The sequence below is a fragment of the Geotrypetes seraphini genome, chromosome 3 (assembly GCF_902459505.1).
Source record: "Geotrypetes seraphini chromosome 3, aGeoSer1.1, whole genome shotgun sequence".
In the NCBI taxonomy this organism is placed as follows: domain Eukaryota; kingdom Metazoa; phylum Chordata; class Amphibia; order Gymnophiona; family Dermophiidae; genus Geotrypetes; species Geotrypetes seraphini.
The window spans coordinates 54661392-54678144 of record NC_047086.1 but is presented as its reverse complement, the minus strand read 5'-3'; the positions used below and the strand labels follow the sequence as shown (position 1 = coordinate 54678144).

General features: G+C 45.2%; 1 protein-coding gene across 3 annotated transcripts in view; it reads left to right on the top strand.

Annotated features, from left to right (window-relative positions):
* Positions 1-16753, top strand: part of FAM135A (family with sequence similarity 135 member A) — a 277151-nt gene that overhangs the window by 59044 nt on the left and 201354 nt on the right. For 2 of the 3 annotated variants that reach the window (XM_033936915.1, XM_033936914.1), the window contains exons 5-7: positions 3840-3979; positions 4103-4173; positions 6217-6390. In XM_033936915.1, the coding sequence (XP_033792806.1) occupies positions 3840-3979; positions 4103-4173; positions 6217-6390 (385 nt within the window). Of the gene's footprint in view, positions 1-3839; positions 3980-4102; positions 4174-5898; positions 6068-6216; positions 6391-16753 lie in introns of those variants that run through there. The other variant, XM_033936916.1, reaches the window with a different exon arrangement.

The window sequence follows — 16753 nt, the reverse complement described above, 5'->3', positions numbered from 1 at the left end:
CCATTACTTCCGCTAGGCGTGTTTCTGAGCTACAGGCTTTCTTTTGTAGGGATCCCTTCTTGGAGTTTTCTAGGGAGCGGGTTGTCTTGCGGCCTGTTCCTTCCTTTCTGCCGAAAGTAGTTTCTCCTTTTCATGTTAATCAATCGGTGGTCCTCCCAGTCTTGGGTAGTCGGGAGGGCTCTTCTGAGCAACGGCAGCTGCGCAAGTTGGATGTCGGTCGGGTCCTTCGCTCTTATGTGCAGCGGACCCAGGAAGTCCGGAAATCCAATCATCTCTTTGTCCTTCTGGCGGGTCCTCGTCGGGGGGCTGGCGCTTCTAAAGCTACTATTGCGCGCTGGATCAAGGAGACGATTGCTTCCGCTTATCTTCTGAGACAGAAGCCTGTTCCGGAGTTTCTCAAGGCTCATTCCACTCGGGGTCAGGCAGCTTCTTGGGCTGAGTCGTCGCTCGTGCCTCCAGTGGATATTTGTAAGGCTGCGGTTTGGTCCTCCTTGCATTCCTTTGTTAGACATTATCGGGTAGATGTTCAGGCGCGTCGGGACGCGGTGTTCGGTGAGCGTGTTCTGGTATCGGCCCTGCGGGGGTCCCGCCCGTGAGAGGGACTACTTTGGTACGTCCCATTTGTAAAGATTAACCTCTACTGGTCTGGAGAGTGCTAAAGAAGGAGAAATTAGGTTCTTACCTGCTAATTTACTTTCTTTTAGCTTTTCCAGACCAGTAGAGGTCCCCACCCTGTCTGTTGTTGTTATTGTTGTGTTGTTGGGGCTGTTTCGCGGGCAGTTTTTGTTTTTTGCTGCGGGTTCTAGTATTTTTTTAGGGCCGGGGAGAATTAAAGAACAGCGGCTGTGGCTCGGCTGGCTTAGCTGGCGAGCTGTGGGGACATTTTCCTTCGGGTATTTCTCCTCTGCATTTTCCAACAGCATTTGGGTATGTTAGTTGTTACTCCTGTTCGGAGTATTGTTTTCTTTCTGTTTTCCAGTTCTTGGTTCTGCTTGGCTATTCGGCAGACTGAGGTAAATAGAGAAGGGAGTATATTATATACTGTCCCACAGTTTTGTTTTCAGTCTCCACCTGCTGGTCATGATTGGATATATACCCATTTGTAAAGATTAACCTCTACTGGTCTGGAGAAGCTAAAAGAAAGTAAATTAGCAGGTAAGAACCTAATTTCTCCTTCTTTATCGTCTTTCCAGACCGACACAGAAAACTGATGGGTTTACGCTCCTCTGCCAGCAGGTGGAGACCGAGACACTAACTTTTGACACCCCCCTTAAAATAAGTCTTTTCTCAGTCTCCAGCAGGTTGAGTGGTCTGTTTGTGTAGTCTGTGCACAGGTTTGAGGCCTGGTTGGATCTGGTTAGGCCTGGTTGAATCTGGTTAAGACTTGTTAGATCTGGTTAGGCCTGGTTGGATCTTGTCCCTTTGTTTTTCCGGACTGAGCTTGGAAGACCCTCTCTGGGGTTTTACTGACCTTGGGGGGTGCCACACTTGAAGGGAGTCATGTCCCTCCTCCCATTCTCCCACCTTTCCAGGTTTTCTGGATCTAGAGGAACCTCAACTGTAACCCCATAGGAAATAATGGAAACTCAGACGATTTGTTCCACACCCCAAAACCTTTAATACAAAATACTATACGTACTTGTATTGCAAGACCTCGCTCATTTAGAACAGTCACTACACTCCTGCAGCATCAGAGAGAGAAGAACCATTGGCTCAGTTGTGATGATGTGATGCGTGTATACTGTATATACTCGTATTGCAAGACTTTGCTTGTTTAGAACAGCCACTCAACTCCTGCAGCATCAGAGAGAGAAGAACCATCGGCTCAGTTGTGATGTGTGTATACTGTATGAACTTGTATTGCAAGACATTGCTTGTATATCAAGTTAAAATTTAATAAAATGTTTTGCTTGTCTTGCAAACCAAGTTACTTGCAATCCAAGGTTTTACTGTATATGCACTGATATTTGTCAATATTTATGTTCTTTAGAAGAAGGGCTACCTTTGAAACCTAATCAAAAAATGCATGGTTAGTCCAGTAAAAAAAGGTATCTCCTTATCTCCTTTTATGTTTTGTTTTATTTCTATAACATATTACCTTTAAAATATTCATGTACACTTCCCCCTCCCCATTCGCGGTTTCAGTAATCGCAATTTCACATATTCGCGATTTTTTGGGGAGGGGGAAAAAAGAAAAAAAAAAACATCCTTAAGTCTTCCCCCGGCATCCCGGCCTTACCTGGTGGTCTAGCGGGCTTTCAGGGTAGGAGCGATCTTCCTACGCTCCTGCCCCGAGCAGATCGCCATTAGGAAATAGCTGTAGGGAGTTCCCGTCGTAGTCTCGAGAGACTACGGGAACTCACAGCAGCCATTTCCTAATGGCAATCTGCACGGGGCAGGAGCATAGGAAGATCGCTCCTGCCCCGAAAGCCCGTTAGACCACCAGGTAAGGCCGGGAAGGTGGGAGGGAGGCGGGGGTGGGTCAGAGCTGGATATTCACGGTTTTTTGCCATTCGCGGTCCGGCTCTGCCTCTATTCCCCGCGAATCCAGAGGGAGAAGTGTAAATGTATAATTAAATGAATGCCAATTAAGTGTATATATATTTTTTGAACCTTCTCACCTCTGTATTCTTGAGTAGCAAGAAGATGGACACTAGTTTTCCTGTTAGAGCAGCTGTGAATGATCCTCATTATTAATTGTATTACGTATGCTAGTTACCTTTAATTTCCGTTAATAGGTATTTGTTATCACATTTTCTTTCATTTTCTAATGGCTCTTCTCACAGTGTTGGGGACTTGAATATATTATATTTTCTTGCTGTTTGGAAATTTTCCTTTTTTTATGGTGTTGTGTAATATATTACTATATTTCAGTACAATTGAACTATTCCTTGGTTTGTTGTAAAAATTACTATAAAAATAATTTTAAAAAGTCTGAGAAATTTGTACTGATTTAAACTAAAATTAGGATTCCCTGTAAACTTTTAGCATCCCACCACAATATCAAATTTCAGCCAGATCTGTGCAGTACAAGCAGTCCCCGGGTTAAGAACGAGTTATGCTTTTAGAGTTGTTCTTAAGTTGGATTTGTATTTAACTCGGAACTTTGTAGACTTCAAGATTTTTGCTGCTTACCTCTGCTCCCAGCTGACAAAAAGGCCAACTGTCCCTTCCAGTATTCCATCTAAGGTACAGCATGCACAACTGCACACTTCCTGAATCTGCTACTGGAGAAATGTAGGAGTCTAGGGGCCTGTTTACAAAGCTGCACTGGCGGCTGCAGTGTGGTAATGGCCCCGAAGCCCATAGAGATTTAAAGGGCTTCGGGGCTGTTGCTGTGCGGCTTCGTAAAACAGGCCCTAGGTCATTGGAAATACTGCTCAGTGAAATCAAATGAAGCTGCAACCATGTTCTTAAGTACGAGTTGTACTTAAGTTGGGTGTCTGTAACTCAGGGACTGTCTGTAGTTACTGAGTTGCAACATTTAGACAGATGAACAATTTCGACGTGCCTTAAAAACGTATCTTTTAGGGAATCTTTTAGAAGTTAGATATTGGATGTTTATTCATTTGTATTACTAGTCTTTGTGAACCGCATAGAACTTAATGGCATTTGCGGTATACAAGTGAGTTTTTTGTTATGTTATATTATGGTTAGTGCTTATACACTAGTGAAATGAACCTAAAAAGTAATGATGTGAAACAGTTGTGACTTCCCACATTGTGAAATGTGAAATTACTGTGTCCTTTAAAAAAAGATGATAAAGTGAATGCCGTTTTCTGTAATTTTGTCAGGTAATGCTTATAATTACCGTGTTTCACTTTAATTTCTGTTTTCAGGTTTTGATCTGGCTTTTCCAGCTTCTGTTCAAGATAATGTGATATGTAGTAAAGTTTTTCAAATTCTCTACAAAAATGAAGAGATTGCTGTTAATGATGTATTGATCTTCAAAGTGAAAATGCTGCTTGATGAGAAGAAGGTAATCCCTGCTTCCGCAATACACCTCTTTAATTGTCTCTGGTAGTTTTCAAACTATAGGACAGTGCTTCAATTATAAAACTATATTCACTGTTGTCAGCAACCTCTACCATTTTGTTTTTAGATTGAGGAGTCCCTTAATGAAATGAATTTTCATCTCTCTTTAGACCTGCACTTCACAGATACAGATTATTCGTAAGTAATCAAGAGAATGTTTTACCATGTCCCTAACAATTGTGAACATCAAAATTAGTCAAAACTGATATTGAAAAATACCATTTCTTTTTAAATTAACTAGAGGGGAAATCTCCATTTTATCACTGTCTTTGAATATATGGTAGTAAAAGAAATGGTAAAAGTAGTTTTTCTTTTTTCTTTATGGATGATGTATTCTCCCTCCTTTCAACCTCCTTATGACATCTTGTTTTAGAACAGGGGTCTCAAAGTTTCTCCTCGAGGGCCGCAATCCAGTCGGGTTTTCAGGATTTCCCCAATGAGATCTATTTGCATGCACTGATTTCATTGTATGCTAATAGATCTCATGCATATTTATTGGGGAAATCCTGAAAACCCGACTGGATTCCGGCCCTTGAGGAGGGACTTTGAGACCCCTGTTTTAGAATATTCTTTCCATTTAAAAAAGTTTTGGGTCACTATTTAAAAACACTTATTCAGATAGCAGTACCTGCTAGATCAGCGGTTCCCAACCCAGTCTTGGAGGACCGCCAGTCAGTCGGGTTTTCAGGATAGCCCTAATGAATATGCATGACAGAAATTTACATTTAATGGAGGTGACAGGCACCACCTGGATAGCTCTGGGTATCCTCACAGACCACCTCAGCACTTTGTGGATTGTGCCAGAAGAATCGCAGAACTTAAAAGCACAATATTCAATCCAGTATTTGATTTCAACATCGGTACTATCTGAAAGGTTCCAGCATGAATATTTAGCCGTGGCCACCATCCAGATAGTGGCACTGAATAGCGGGATTTTTTTAAAAAAAATCTCTGCTGCTGGAGTTCTTTAAAAGAAAATAAAAAAGCTGACAATGGCAACTGAACATTGATCCATTTGTTCCTACATTATTGATACTTTTGAGGATCTTAAATGCTCCTATCATATCTCCCTTTGCATTCTAGTATTCTTGCTGTGGCTACCAATTTGTTGCACTGTTATGCTACTTCGAGACATCAAAATTAATTGCTCCAAGGTCTCTCTGCTGATTGCTGTACATCAGTGTTTCATCCCCATGATACCTCTTACCTTTACTTACTTTCCTTACAAAGTGCCTTTACAATAGCTCCTTTCAGTTTTGTCCACTGTTCTTTTGGATTTTTGCATCCGAAGGGGTAATTTTATAAGGAGCCACTTCTCCGGATCATGGAAACGGGAGTGACTTTGTGGGCAGTTCCCTCCTTTTTCTGAGGCTTGTTTCGGCGTTTCATGTCAACCAAAAAGTTAGACTGCCAGCATTTCACCCCACAGGGTCCAAGAAAAAAGACAAGTCCTTAAAGATTTTGGACGTCAGAAGAGTCCTAATGAGTTTTCATCTCCAGATCATCTATTCTTGGTAACCAATCAAGCATGATGAGACAGACCTGCTTCCAAAGCTACCATTTCAAGATGGATTCATAGAGCTATTTCCTCTGCATACATCATTTGTGGCAAGCAGCTGTCTGTCTAGTTGAAGGCACATTTGACAAGAGGAGTAGCCTCCTCTTGGGTAGAAGCCAGGGCAATTCCTTCTTAGGAGATTTGTAGGTCTGTGACCTGGTATTCCCTTCATGCTTTCACTAAGTTCTACAGACCTTTGGGACTGCTTAGGTATGTCCCTGTAGTTCAGCATTCCATCCCTATTGTACTTTTAAAAGAGATTAGGTTCTTACCTTGATAATATCTTCTCCTGTCTTCTTCTGTAGTGTTGTTGCCTGCATTTGTACAAACTTGAAGGGGGCAGCAGAGACCAGGGAGAAGGAGGAGGAGCTGAAAAGCTGTGATTGATATCTTCTGCAGAATGCTCACAAGCAGGCATGGACAACCCTATGGTTCAGCATGCCATCCCTATCTACTGGAAAATATATTTTCAAGGTAAGAACCTACTTTCTTTTAATATAGAATATTGGCAGTGATTGAATGGGGGGTCAGTTGATAGCAGTAGTAGAAAGTAAAAATCTGAAAACATGCATTGGGAGGTTTTGCTATAATTGCTCATATATAATTTATTTTTTTTTCTTCAGACCAGAAGACTTGAGTGGCTTGCAACTAATTAGTAGCCGAACTTTAAAGCTGCACTTCAGCCTACATCGAGGCCTTCATCACCATGTTAACATTATGTTTGATTACTTCCACCTTTCCATGATATCTGTTACAGTCCATGGTTCCCTAGTTGCACTGCACCAGCCACTGATAAGGTAAACTGCTAAAAACTGAAATTTGCAGAAATACTAAATTGTCTGCTATTCTGTTTTCTTTTGATAAGTGTGTGATCAGAAAATTAACCATTTCTGGATTTTTAACCTGCTTTCCAAATGATACTGAAGATGTCTTCTGACATTAAGAAGCTCATGTGTTATAATACCTTTACTGAAGCTCATGTACCATTATTGAAGCTTATGCAAACTGCTCAGAATTAACTCCCCAGTCATTAGTAGAGGTATAGAAGCTTCCAATAATCAATAAACAAGAATATGTATTGCCTTACTTGGACATACCAAAGGTCTATCAAGCCCAGTATCCTGTTTCCAACTATGGCCAATCCACATCACAAGTGCCTGGCAAGATTCCAAAAAAGAAAAACAGATTTTATGGTGCTTATCATAGAAATAAGCAGTGGATTTTCCAAAGTCCATCGTAATAACTACTAATCATTTCTAAAGCACTTCTAGATGTATGCAACACTGAACACATTATATTCAGGTACTTTCTCTGGGCTGATTTTTGTACCTGGAGTAATAGAGACTTAAGTAACTTTCCTTGGGTCTCAAATAGCAGCAGGAAATTGTCTGAACCTTTTATAAACCCTACTAAACTAACTGCGTTCACCATATTCTCTAGCAACAGACTCCAGAGTTCAAATACATCCAGTATTTGATTTCAACATTGGTACTATCTGAAAGATTCCAAATACATTGAGTGAAGAAATATATTCTCTGACTAGTGTTTAAGCCCGTTACAATAATGGGTGCTAGAGTAGATGTCTGTATGTCTTTTTTTGTTTTTTGTCTCTCTCTCTCTCCCTGGACGCTGTCTGTTTATCATTCTTTGTGTCTGTGTCTCTCCCTGGTCCCCTATCTGTGCGTCTTTCTTTCTGTCTGTCTCCCTGGCCCCCCTGCTTGCCAAAGCAGCCTCCTTTCCCTCTCCCCCTGTTGTGCAATGCCTGCCTGCTTTTTGGCCCCCTTCTGTTCCCCCCCATGATTGCTGTCTGCCCCCAGAACAAACATCCCCCCAAAGCAGCCCCCTTTCCCTCCCCCCTGGCCCCCAGTTGTGCCATGCCTGCCTGCTCTGTGGCCCCCTTATGTCCCCCCCCATGATTGCTTTCTGCCCCCAGAACAGCCATCCCCCCAAAGCAGCCCCCTTTCTCTCTCTCCCTGTTGTGCAATGCCTGCCTGCTCCATGGCCCCCTTCTGTTCTCCCCCATAATTGCTGTCTGCCCACAGCACAACTCTCCTCCCAAAGCAGCCCCCTATTCCCCTGTTGTGCAATGGCTGCCTGCTCCATGGCCCCCTTCTATTCCTCCCCCCATGATTGCTTTCTGCCCCCAGAACAACCCCCCCCCCAAATCAGCCCCCTTTGCCTCTCCCCCTGTTGTGCAATGCCTGCCTGCTTTGTGGCCCCCCTTCTGTTCCTCCCCCCCTCCCTGATTGCTGTCTGCCCCCAGCACACCCCTCCCCCCAAAGCAGCCCCCTTTCGCTCTCCCTCTGGCCCCCTGTTGTGCCATGCCTGCCTGCTCCGTGGCCCTCTTCTGTTCCCCCCATGATTGCTGACGTCCCCCAGCACAACCATCCCCCCAAAGCAGCCCCCTTTGCCTCTCCCCCTGCCTGCCTGCTTCGTGCACTCAGCACAACCCTCCCACCAAAACAGCTCCCTTTTCTGCCTGCTCCATAGCCCTTCTTTTTCGGCTTCCCCTCCCGTTCTTACCTCCCTCCATCCATCCATGGTTCCTGCCGCCGCTGCCGCACCTGTTCAAAGCTGCCTGCTTAGGTTCATGGGCGGCTGTATTGAACCTCGCAGGCCGCTCTCCATATGGTAGCATGTTCCTTCTGATGCGATCGCGTCAGAGGGAACGTGCTTCATGTGGAGAGCGGCCTGCGAGGTTCGCTACAGCCGGCCGCGAACCTCATCGGGCCGCTTCAAACAGGAGCGGCAGCGGTTGGTGCGGGAGGGGGGAGTGGTCGACTTGTTCCCTACTGCTGCGGCGCAAAAGTTGCTGGGCTCCTCGGTGGGGGCGCTGAGTGGCCGCGAACCCTCTCCTCCCAGACCCCCCCCCGGAGGAATGGAGATCGGCGGTGTCTTCTATCCACTGCTGAGTTACCGAAGAGCAGGGAGTCCAGCAATGGCGGCCAGTGCTGCGAGTGTAGGTAGGAGCTGGGGACTCGCGTATGCGCACTCCTGCTTGGCCGCGGACCTACAGAACATGGAACAGGGATTACAGATCACGAAAGTTGGAGTGTGCATGCGCGGCTAGCGTTTTATTATATAGGATTGGTTTTAAAGTTACTACTTAGTAGCTTCAGTGCATGACCACTAGTTCATGTATTTTTGAAAAGAGTAAATAAACATTTCACATTTACCCATTCCACTCTGCTCAGTAGTTAATACTCTTAACATATCTCTTCTCAGTTGTGCAGTCTCTTAGCTGAAGAGCCTTAGCTTCTTAATCTTTCCTCATAGGGAAATCATCCCATCCCCTTTATCATTTTCATCCCCTTTCTCTATACCTTTTCTAATTCTGCTATATCTTTTTTTTTTTTTTTTTTTTTTTTTTTGAGATATAGTGACCAGAATTGCACATAGTATTTGAGGTACGGTTTCCCCATGGAATTATACAATTTCAGTAGTGAAATCATAGGTTATCCCAGGACAAGTAGGCAGGTATTCTCACATATGGGTGATGTCATTGACGGAACCTGGATGCAGACGCCTCGTAAGCAGACTTGCTTGAAGAAACTTGAAGTTTCGAATCGCCCGCACCGCGCATGCGCGAGTGCCTTCCCGCTCAGCGCAGGGCGCGTCTCCTCAGTTCTCAGTTTTCCGCAGAGCTGAGAAGTCCGTCTTTGACTCTCTGCGTTTAACTTCATTCACTTTGTGCCTTCTCTCAACCGCGGTTTGTTTTTTTTCTTCATGAATCGCTGTTTTATTTTATTTCCTTTATTTTAGTTAAAAAAAAATTTTCTTCCGTTCGTTTTCCGGGACAGGCCGCTCGGCCGCAGCCCGAGGGCTTCGACTTTATGGCGGCTATTTTTCCGTCTATGTCACGGCCTGCTACGGGCTTCAAGAGGTGTAGCAAGTGTCAGCACGCGATCTCTCTTACGGACCCTCACAGACGCTACCTCAAGTGCCTTGGGTCGAAACATCATCCTAGGTCGTGCCTGCCTTGCCAAACACTTCAGCCTTGTGCTTTTAAGCGTCGTTGCATTCTGGTGGACAAGCTTTTTGAGATGGAGTCTCCTACTGATCTCCCGACTTCGAAAGCGTCTTCGGCCTTGACTTCCATCGAGGCTCCTTCTGCGCCTACTGCTTCCACCTCGAGCCTCATCAGACCTTCGCCGTTTGCAGCGGCTCTTGCTTTGACGTCATCTGCTGTATCTTCCCCTGTTTCCTCAGGTCAGATAGCTCAGCAGTCGGTTTCGCCGGTGGTGATTAAAGTGTCCAAGACTCCTAAGTCTAAACACACTCACACTACCTCGAAGGAACCTTCAGCCAAAGCAGGTGGTCTGGTTTCAGACACGGATCCATCCTTGCCGGCTTCTTTCCAGACCATGTTAGAGAAGCAGTTAATTCAGTTCCTTTCTAACATGGGACCCAAACTGCTTCCTCTTATCCAGCCTGGGCATTCATCAGACTCCCGCGAGGTCGAGCCGCTTCCTTTACCCCAGTCTGAACTTACACACCCTTTGCAGGGAGCAGTCTCTGCAAGTGTCTGGTCTGCCATCCAAGCACGAAAAGCAAGGAGCAGATTCTGTGCGAGTGCCTCGACGAGAATCCTCACACTCTAAACAAGGAGCAGAGTCTTTGAGAGTGCATCGAGGTTCTTCCACCAAGCCGAAACAGATAATGTAGAGGTAATGTGGTCAACTCTGAAATCAACCATACACGAAGCAATCAACCACTAATTAAAATCAGTAAGTAAACGGCGAAGAAACAATAGACCACAGTGGTTCTTTGCGGAGATCTCAGACCTCATAAAAAAGAAGAAAAGAGCGTTTATCTTCTACAAACAATCAGGGAAGCAAGAATCTAAGGAAGACTATCTGGCCAAGTCTAAAGCAGTCAAAACAGCAGTCAGAGAGGCCAAACTCCGAATGGAGGAGAATCTAGCGAAGAACATCAAGAAGGGCGATAAATCCTTCTTCAGGTATATTAGTGACAGAAAAAGAAACACAGATGGGATAGTACGCCTTAGGAAACCTGATGGGAACTATGTAGAATCGGACTCCGATAAAGCCAAACTTTTAAATGAATACTTCTGCTCAGTCTTCACTTGCGAAGCGCCGGGATCCGGCCCTCAGCTGCAGACAAGGGAAAGCTCGGAAGACCCGTATCGAAATTTCGAGTTTACGCCCAGCAGTGTCTACTTTGAGCTATCAAGACTCAAGATGAACAAAGCTATGGGACCAGACAAACTACACCCTAGGGTGCTCAGGAAGTTGAGTCACGTCCTGGTGGAACTGTTATCCGCGCTCTTCAATCTTTCTCTAGGTACAGGAAGAGTCCCGTTGGATTGGAAAACGGCTAACATCATTCCACTCCACAAAAAGGGATGCAAGATGGAGGCTGTGAATTACAGACCGGTGAATCTCACATCGATAGTGAGTAAACTTATGGAAACACTAATGAAACGCCAATTAGATGCAATCCTGAACGAGGAGAATCTACGAGATCCCCATCAACATGGTTTCACGAAGGGAAGGTCCTGCCAATCAAATCTGATCAGCTTCTTCGACTGGGTAACAAGAAAGCTGGATATAGGGGAGTCCCTGGACGTCGTGTACTTGGACTTCAGCAAAGTGTTTGATAGCGTCCCACACCGCAGGTTATTGAGCAAGATGAGTTCGATGGGATTAGGTGAAACATTAACTGCATGGGTTAAGGACTGGCTTGGGGGTAGACTTCAGAGGGTAGTGGTAAACAGTACCCTCTCCGATACGACGGAGGTGATAAGCGGAGTACCGCAGGGCTCGGTCTTGGGCACGATCCTATTTAACATCTTCGTAAGAGACTTGGCTAAAGGGCTTCGAGGTAAAATTACATTATTCGCCGATGACGCCAAACTATGCAACATAGTAGGCAAAAGCACAATAGACAAAAGCACAGTGCCCAACAAAAGCTCAATGCCCGACAGTATGACGCAAGATCTACTCCTGCTGGAGCATTGGTCAAAGACTTGGCAACTAAGTTTCAATGCCAAAAAATGCAAGGTCATGCACCTTGGCGGCAAAAATCCATGCAGGACTTGCACCCTAAATGGTGAGATCCTAGCAAGGACTGTAGCAGAATGTGACTTGGGGATGATCATTAGCGAAGACATGAAGACTGCCAATCAAGTGGAGAAAGCTTCATCCAAGTTCAGACAAATCATGGGTTGTATCTGTAGACGTTTCGTCAGCCATAAGCCCCGGGTCATAATGCCGTTGTACAGATCCATGGTGAGACCCCATCTGGAATATTGTGTACAATTCTGGAGGCCACATTATCAAAAAGACGTGCTGAGAGTTGAGTCAGTTCAGCGAATGGCCATCAGGATGGTCTCAGGACTCAAGGATCTCCCGTATGAGGAACGGCTGGGTAAATTGCAGCTATACTCACTCGAGGAACGCAGAGAGAGGGGAGACATGATAGAGACGTTCAAATATGTCACAGGCCGTATCGAGGTGGAAGAAGATCTCTTTTTTTAAGGACCCATGGCAACAAGAGGGCATCCGTTGAAAATCAGGGGAGGGAAATTTCATGGCGACACCAGAAAATATTTCTTCACCGAAAGGGTGATTGATCGCTGGAATAATCTTCCACTACAGGTAATTGAGGCCAACAGCGTGCCAGATTTTAAGAAAAGATGGGATTGGCATGTGGCATCTCTTCATCAAGGAAGTTAGGGGGTGGGTCATTAGTGTGGGCAGATTAGATGGGCCATGGCCCTTTTTTGCTGTCATTTTCTATGTTTCTATGTTTACTTGGAACACACCAAACCACACAGAACTGCTTCTCAACTTTTTGTTTCCTTCTATTCAAATAAGTTGGGCCATCCTATTTCTAAGCGTACCATCTCCAACTGGATGGCGGCTTGTATCTCTTTCTGCTATGCCCAGGCTGGATTACCCCTTCACAGTAAAGTCACAGCCCATAAAGTCAGAGCAATGGCAGCTTCAGTAGCTTTCCTCAGATCTACCCCTATTGAGGAAATTTGTAGAGCTGCTACTTGGACCTCGGTTCATACCTTCACTTCTCACTATTGTCTGGATACTTTCTCCAGACGGGATGGACAGTTTGGCCAAACAGTATTACAAAATTTATTCTCCTAAATTGCCAACACTCCCACCATCCCATTCTGGTTAGCTTGAAGGTCACCCATATGTGAGAATACCTGCCTGCTTGTCTTGGGATAAAACACAGTTACTTACTGTAACAGCTGTTATCCAGGGACAGCAGGCAGCTATTCTCACAACCCATCTACCTCCCCTGGTTGGCTTCTCTGCTAGCTATCTGAACTGAGGAGACGCGCCCTGCGCTGGGCGGGAAGGCACATGCGCGGTGCGGGCGACTCAAAACTTCGAGTTTCTTCAAGCAAGTCTGCTTGCGAGGCGTCCGCATTCAGGCTCCGGCGATGACGTCACCCATATGTGAGAATAGCTGCCTGCTGTCCCTGGATAACAGCTGTTACGGTAAGTAACTGTGTTATTCTGTACAGTAGCTGTTACTTCCCATTAGTCACAAATCTGCAGAAGGGTGTCGCTTTGAACTCCTCCCCTTCTACAGTGGAGAACAGCTCCCTCTTCAGTTTTTCCTTCTGCAAGTGAACTCGGAAGGTGTGTTCTGATCTGCTCTGCTTCTTTTTGTTATTTTCAGGTATTTTGCCATTGGTCTATGATTTTTCTGTATGGCTTTGGTGCTCGTAGGTCCCTTTCTTGGGCTTACTCCACCGGGAAAAGGACACAGTTCTGCATGAGTGGACTGCTCTCAGGCCAATCTCTTACCTGTGGAGCCAGCATGCTTAACGTCCCTTCAGATGCTCAGGGTCTGTTCCCCTGGGAATTTCTCACCTGCTGATTTTTCAGAGGCTTGAGACTCTGGGTATCAAGGAGCCGTCTGTGAAGTTTCTCCCCCCAGTGTGTCGCGTGGACATTTGGGGGTGGGAGTGGGAATTTGGTCAGGGTCCACCCAACCAGCAGCAAGAAGATCTCCATCGATAGACTTGTGCTGACTATCTCTGAGATAGAAATCCTTTCCCTGCAGGCAGGCTGATACAAGTTGACAAGCACCAGAAATCACAGTGAGTTCTCCTATTATTCCCTGTGGGGAAAATTGGGGAGGTCTGAAAACCCCAGTTTTTTTAGGGTTTCTGGGGTTAGGGTTAGGTGCCCCCCTTCAAAACCCCTTTTTTGCTAAATTTTGTTTTTTGGTTTAGCTTCAACAGGCCGTTTTTGGCACAAATTTTGATTTTGAGCAATTTTCTTTAGCAATATATTTCAAAGTCCTTTTTTCTGCCTCAAACACCCGCGTTTTGACTAGGGATCATTTTTAAGGGATGTCCCTGGTCAGTCTAGCCTCAATTCCTGCATTTTTTGCACAGATTTACTGGCTGAGGAGCGGTCATGTTCCATATGCTGCAGGGTGCTGGAGAAAGGGGTTGGGTGCTTCGGATCAGTCTCTATTCAGTCCTCCAGGTCTTTACAACCCCCAAAAAGCCCAGAAAGCCAGGTTTGTGGGGAAGAGATTCCGCTCAGAAACCACAAGCAACAAGGGAGCTAAACACAAACGTGTGGTGGAGGAGACCCTAATTCCCCAGTCTAGTGTTTTGCAGGGGTTCTCGGGGCTTCTGGTGCAATGTTTTTCCAAATTTATCAGCCTTTTATGAAAAGCATACTTAAACACCCAGGAAGCAATGCTCTGCCTTCTGGCATGCCAGTTCCTCCTCAGAGGGATTCATTTCCCAAGCAGGCATCTTTGCCTTATACCACATTGGCTCCTAGCGTCAGTGATCCTTCAGAGAAGAACTGAGGTGACTGGAAGTCTCTTTTTATGACTCTGCGTCTGTGGATGATTTAGGATCCCTTTCAGGGTTCGGAGGCAGGAGTGGCTGCGGATCACGGTGATTATCCCTCAGTGTGTCACCTTTTCAAATCAGCTTCCTCTTCACATGTCATTTCTGACACCCTCTCTGCATTGAAGCCATTAAGAACATAAGAATAGCCAATGGTCCATCAAGCCCAATAGCCCGTTCTCACGGTGGCCTTCTAGGTCACTAGTACCTGCTCTATACCTAAGGAGTATCAATATTCCATGCTACTGATCCAGGTCAAGCAGTGGCTTCCCCATGTCCTTCTCAATAACAAACTATGGACTTTTCCTCCAGGAAATTGTCCAAACCTTTCTTAAAACCAGCTGCCCTCTACCTCTCAGTACTCTGTTATGAGTGGCACTAATGCAGACTTTTTTTTCTGCTCATCAGGACATCACCTTCGTAGTCACTGTCCAATGAGAGTCACCTAAAGGCTCTCTAAAGGTGGCCAAAGCTATGTCTAGGCTCTCTTATGCCTCCGGACTTTTAATAGCTATTTGTGCATCTGAAAGTGGATACCGCAGTAGTGCAAGTGACCAAGCGCACTTTCCTTCCTAATGAGGGTGGAGTGATGCTAAAGGACACACAGGATCATATGGTGGACATAGTCCTTCAAAGACAATTTGAAATGCTGGCTTTGGTATCAAAGCTGCAGCACCTGCCTCCGGTTGTGGCCTCATTCATAACAGATTGCAGACTAGTTCCTCAGAGCCATCTGTCCACACATAATTAAGGAGGGACTAGATTATGTGGCCGATGCTCTTTATGACATCATCAGAGTCCTGAGTACGTTTTTGGCTTACTTCATTTCTGTCTGCCAAATGCTCTGGATCAGAAAATGGGCGAGTGACTCAACTTCCAAGTCCACTCTCAGCAGATTACCCTTCAAGGAGTAGATGCTTTTTGGCAAGGGGCTTGACAACATCATAGCCAATATGGCAGATCGCCATCCCAAATCCCTTCCGGACAGCAGGGGCTGTCATTCTTCCGGGGGCAGCAGAGGCAGTTTTTGTACCTCTAGGAGATTCCACCAATTTTCCTCCAGTTACTTTTTTCAGAGGCCCTTTCAGGGGTCTAGACAGAGATTTGGCAGTTCCAGGTGTCAGCAACTACTACTACTACTACTAATTATTAGGTTGGTGGGCAGTGGAGATTAGGGTTATGGATTGAAAGCTATATCAAAAAGGTAGGTTTTCAGTTTGTTTTTAAACAAGGTAAGGGAAGGAGCTTGGCGGACAAACTCAAGTAATTTATTCCAGGTATAGGGGGCAGCTAGATGAAAGGTATGAAATCTGGAATTATATGTGGAAGTGTATAAGGCGCGAGAAGAGAGATATTGAGGGGCAGCAGAATGAACACACTTGTAGGTCATCAGTAGGAGCTTGAACTGTAATCTAAGGAAATACTTTTTTACAGATAGAGTGGTAGATGCATGGAACAGTCTTCCAGAAGAGGTGGTGGAGACAGAGAAGTGATTTGAGCCAGTGAAGTGATTTTAGGAGAGAGGTGACATAAGTGTAGCGAGGTTGGTAGAAGATGAGTCGTGCAGAAGAGTTTTGCACAAATTTCAGGGGGGAGACCAGGTAGAAGTAGATTTCAGTATTCTAAGCATAAGATTACGAGAGTGTGGACAAGGGTCCGGTTAATATACTCAGAAAGGAAGGAGTGAATTTTAGTGATGTAAAGATAGAAGCGACATGCTTTACCAGTTCGTTCGATTTGCATAGAAAATGAGATGGTTGGAATCAAAGACGATTCCAAGGTTGGGAGCAGAGTAGACTGGAAAGATAACAGTATTATTTACAGAGATGGAGAACTTAGGGAGAGGAGCAGAGGGGTTTAGGAGGAAAGAGGAACAGCTCAGTCTTGGAAGGAAAGAGAAGCAGCTTTGTCTTGGACATGTTTTGTTTCAGATGATGGCAGGACATCAAGGCAGGAATGTCAGCTAAACAAGCAGAGATTTTTCTTGGACTCTAGGTGAAATTTTGAGTGTAGAAAGGTCATCAACATATAGATGATACTGGAAGCCATGGGAGGAGATCAGGGCACTGAGAGAAGAGGTGTAGAGAGAGAAAATAAGAGGTCCTAAGACAGAACCCTGGTAATCTCTTAAGGAGAGGAAGAGATAGTGAATGCTGCAGATGGGCAGACTGGATGGGCCATTTGGCCTTTATCTTCTGTCATGTTTCTATGTTAAGGCTGCGTTTTTTGTCTCCATTGTCTCTCAGCAAGATGGATCTCAGAGTTAAAGGTCCTTTCCTGTAGAGAGCCCTTCCTCC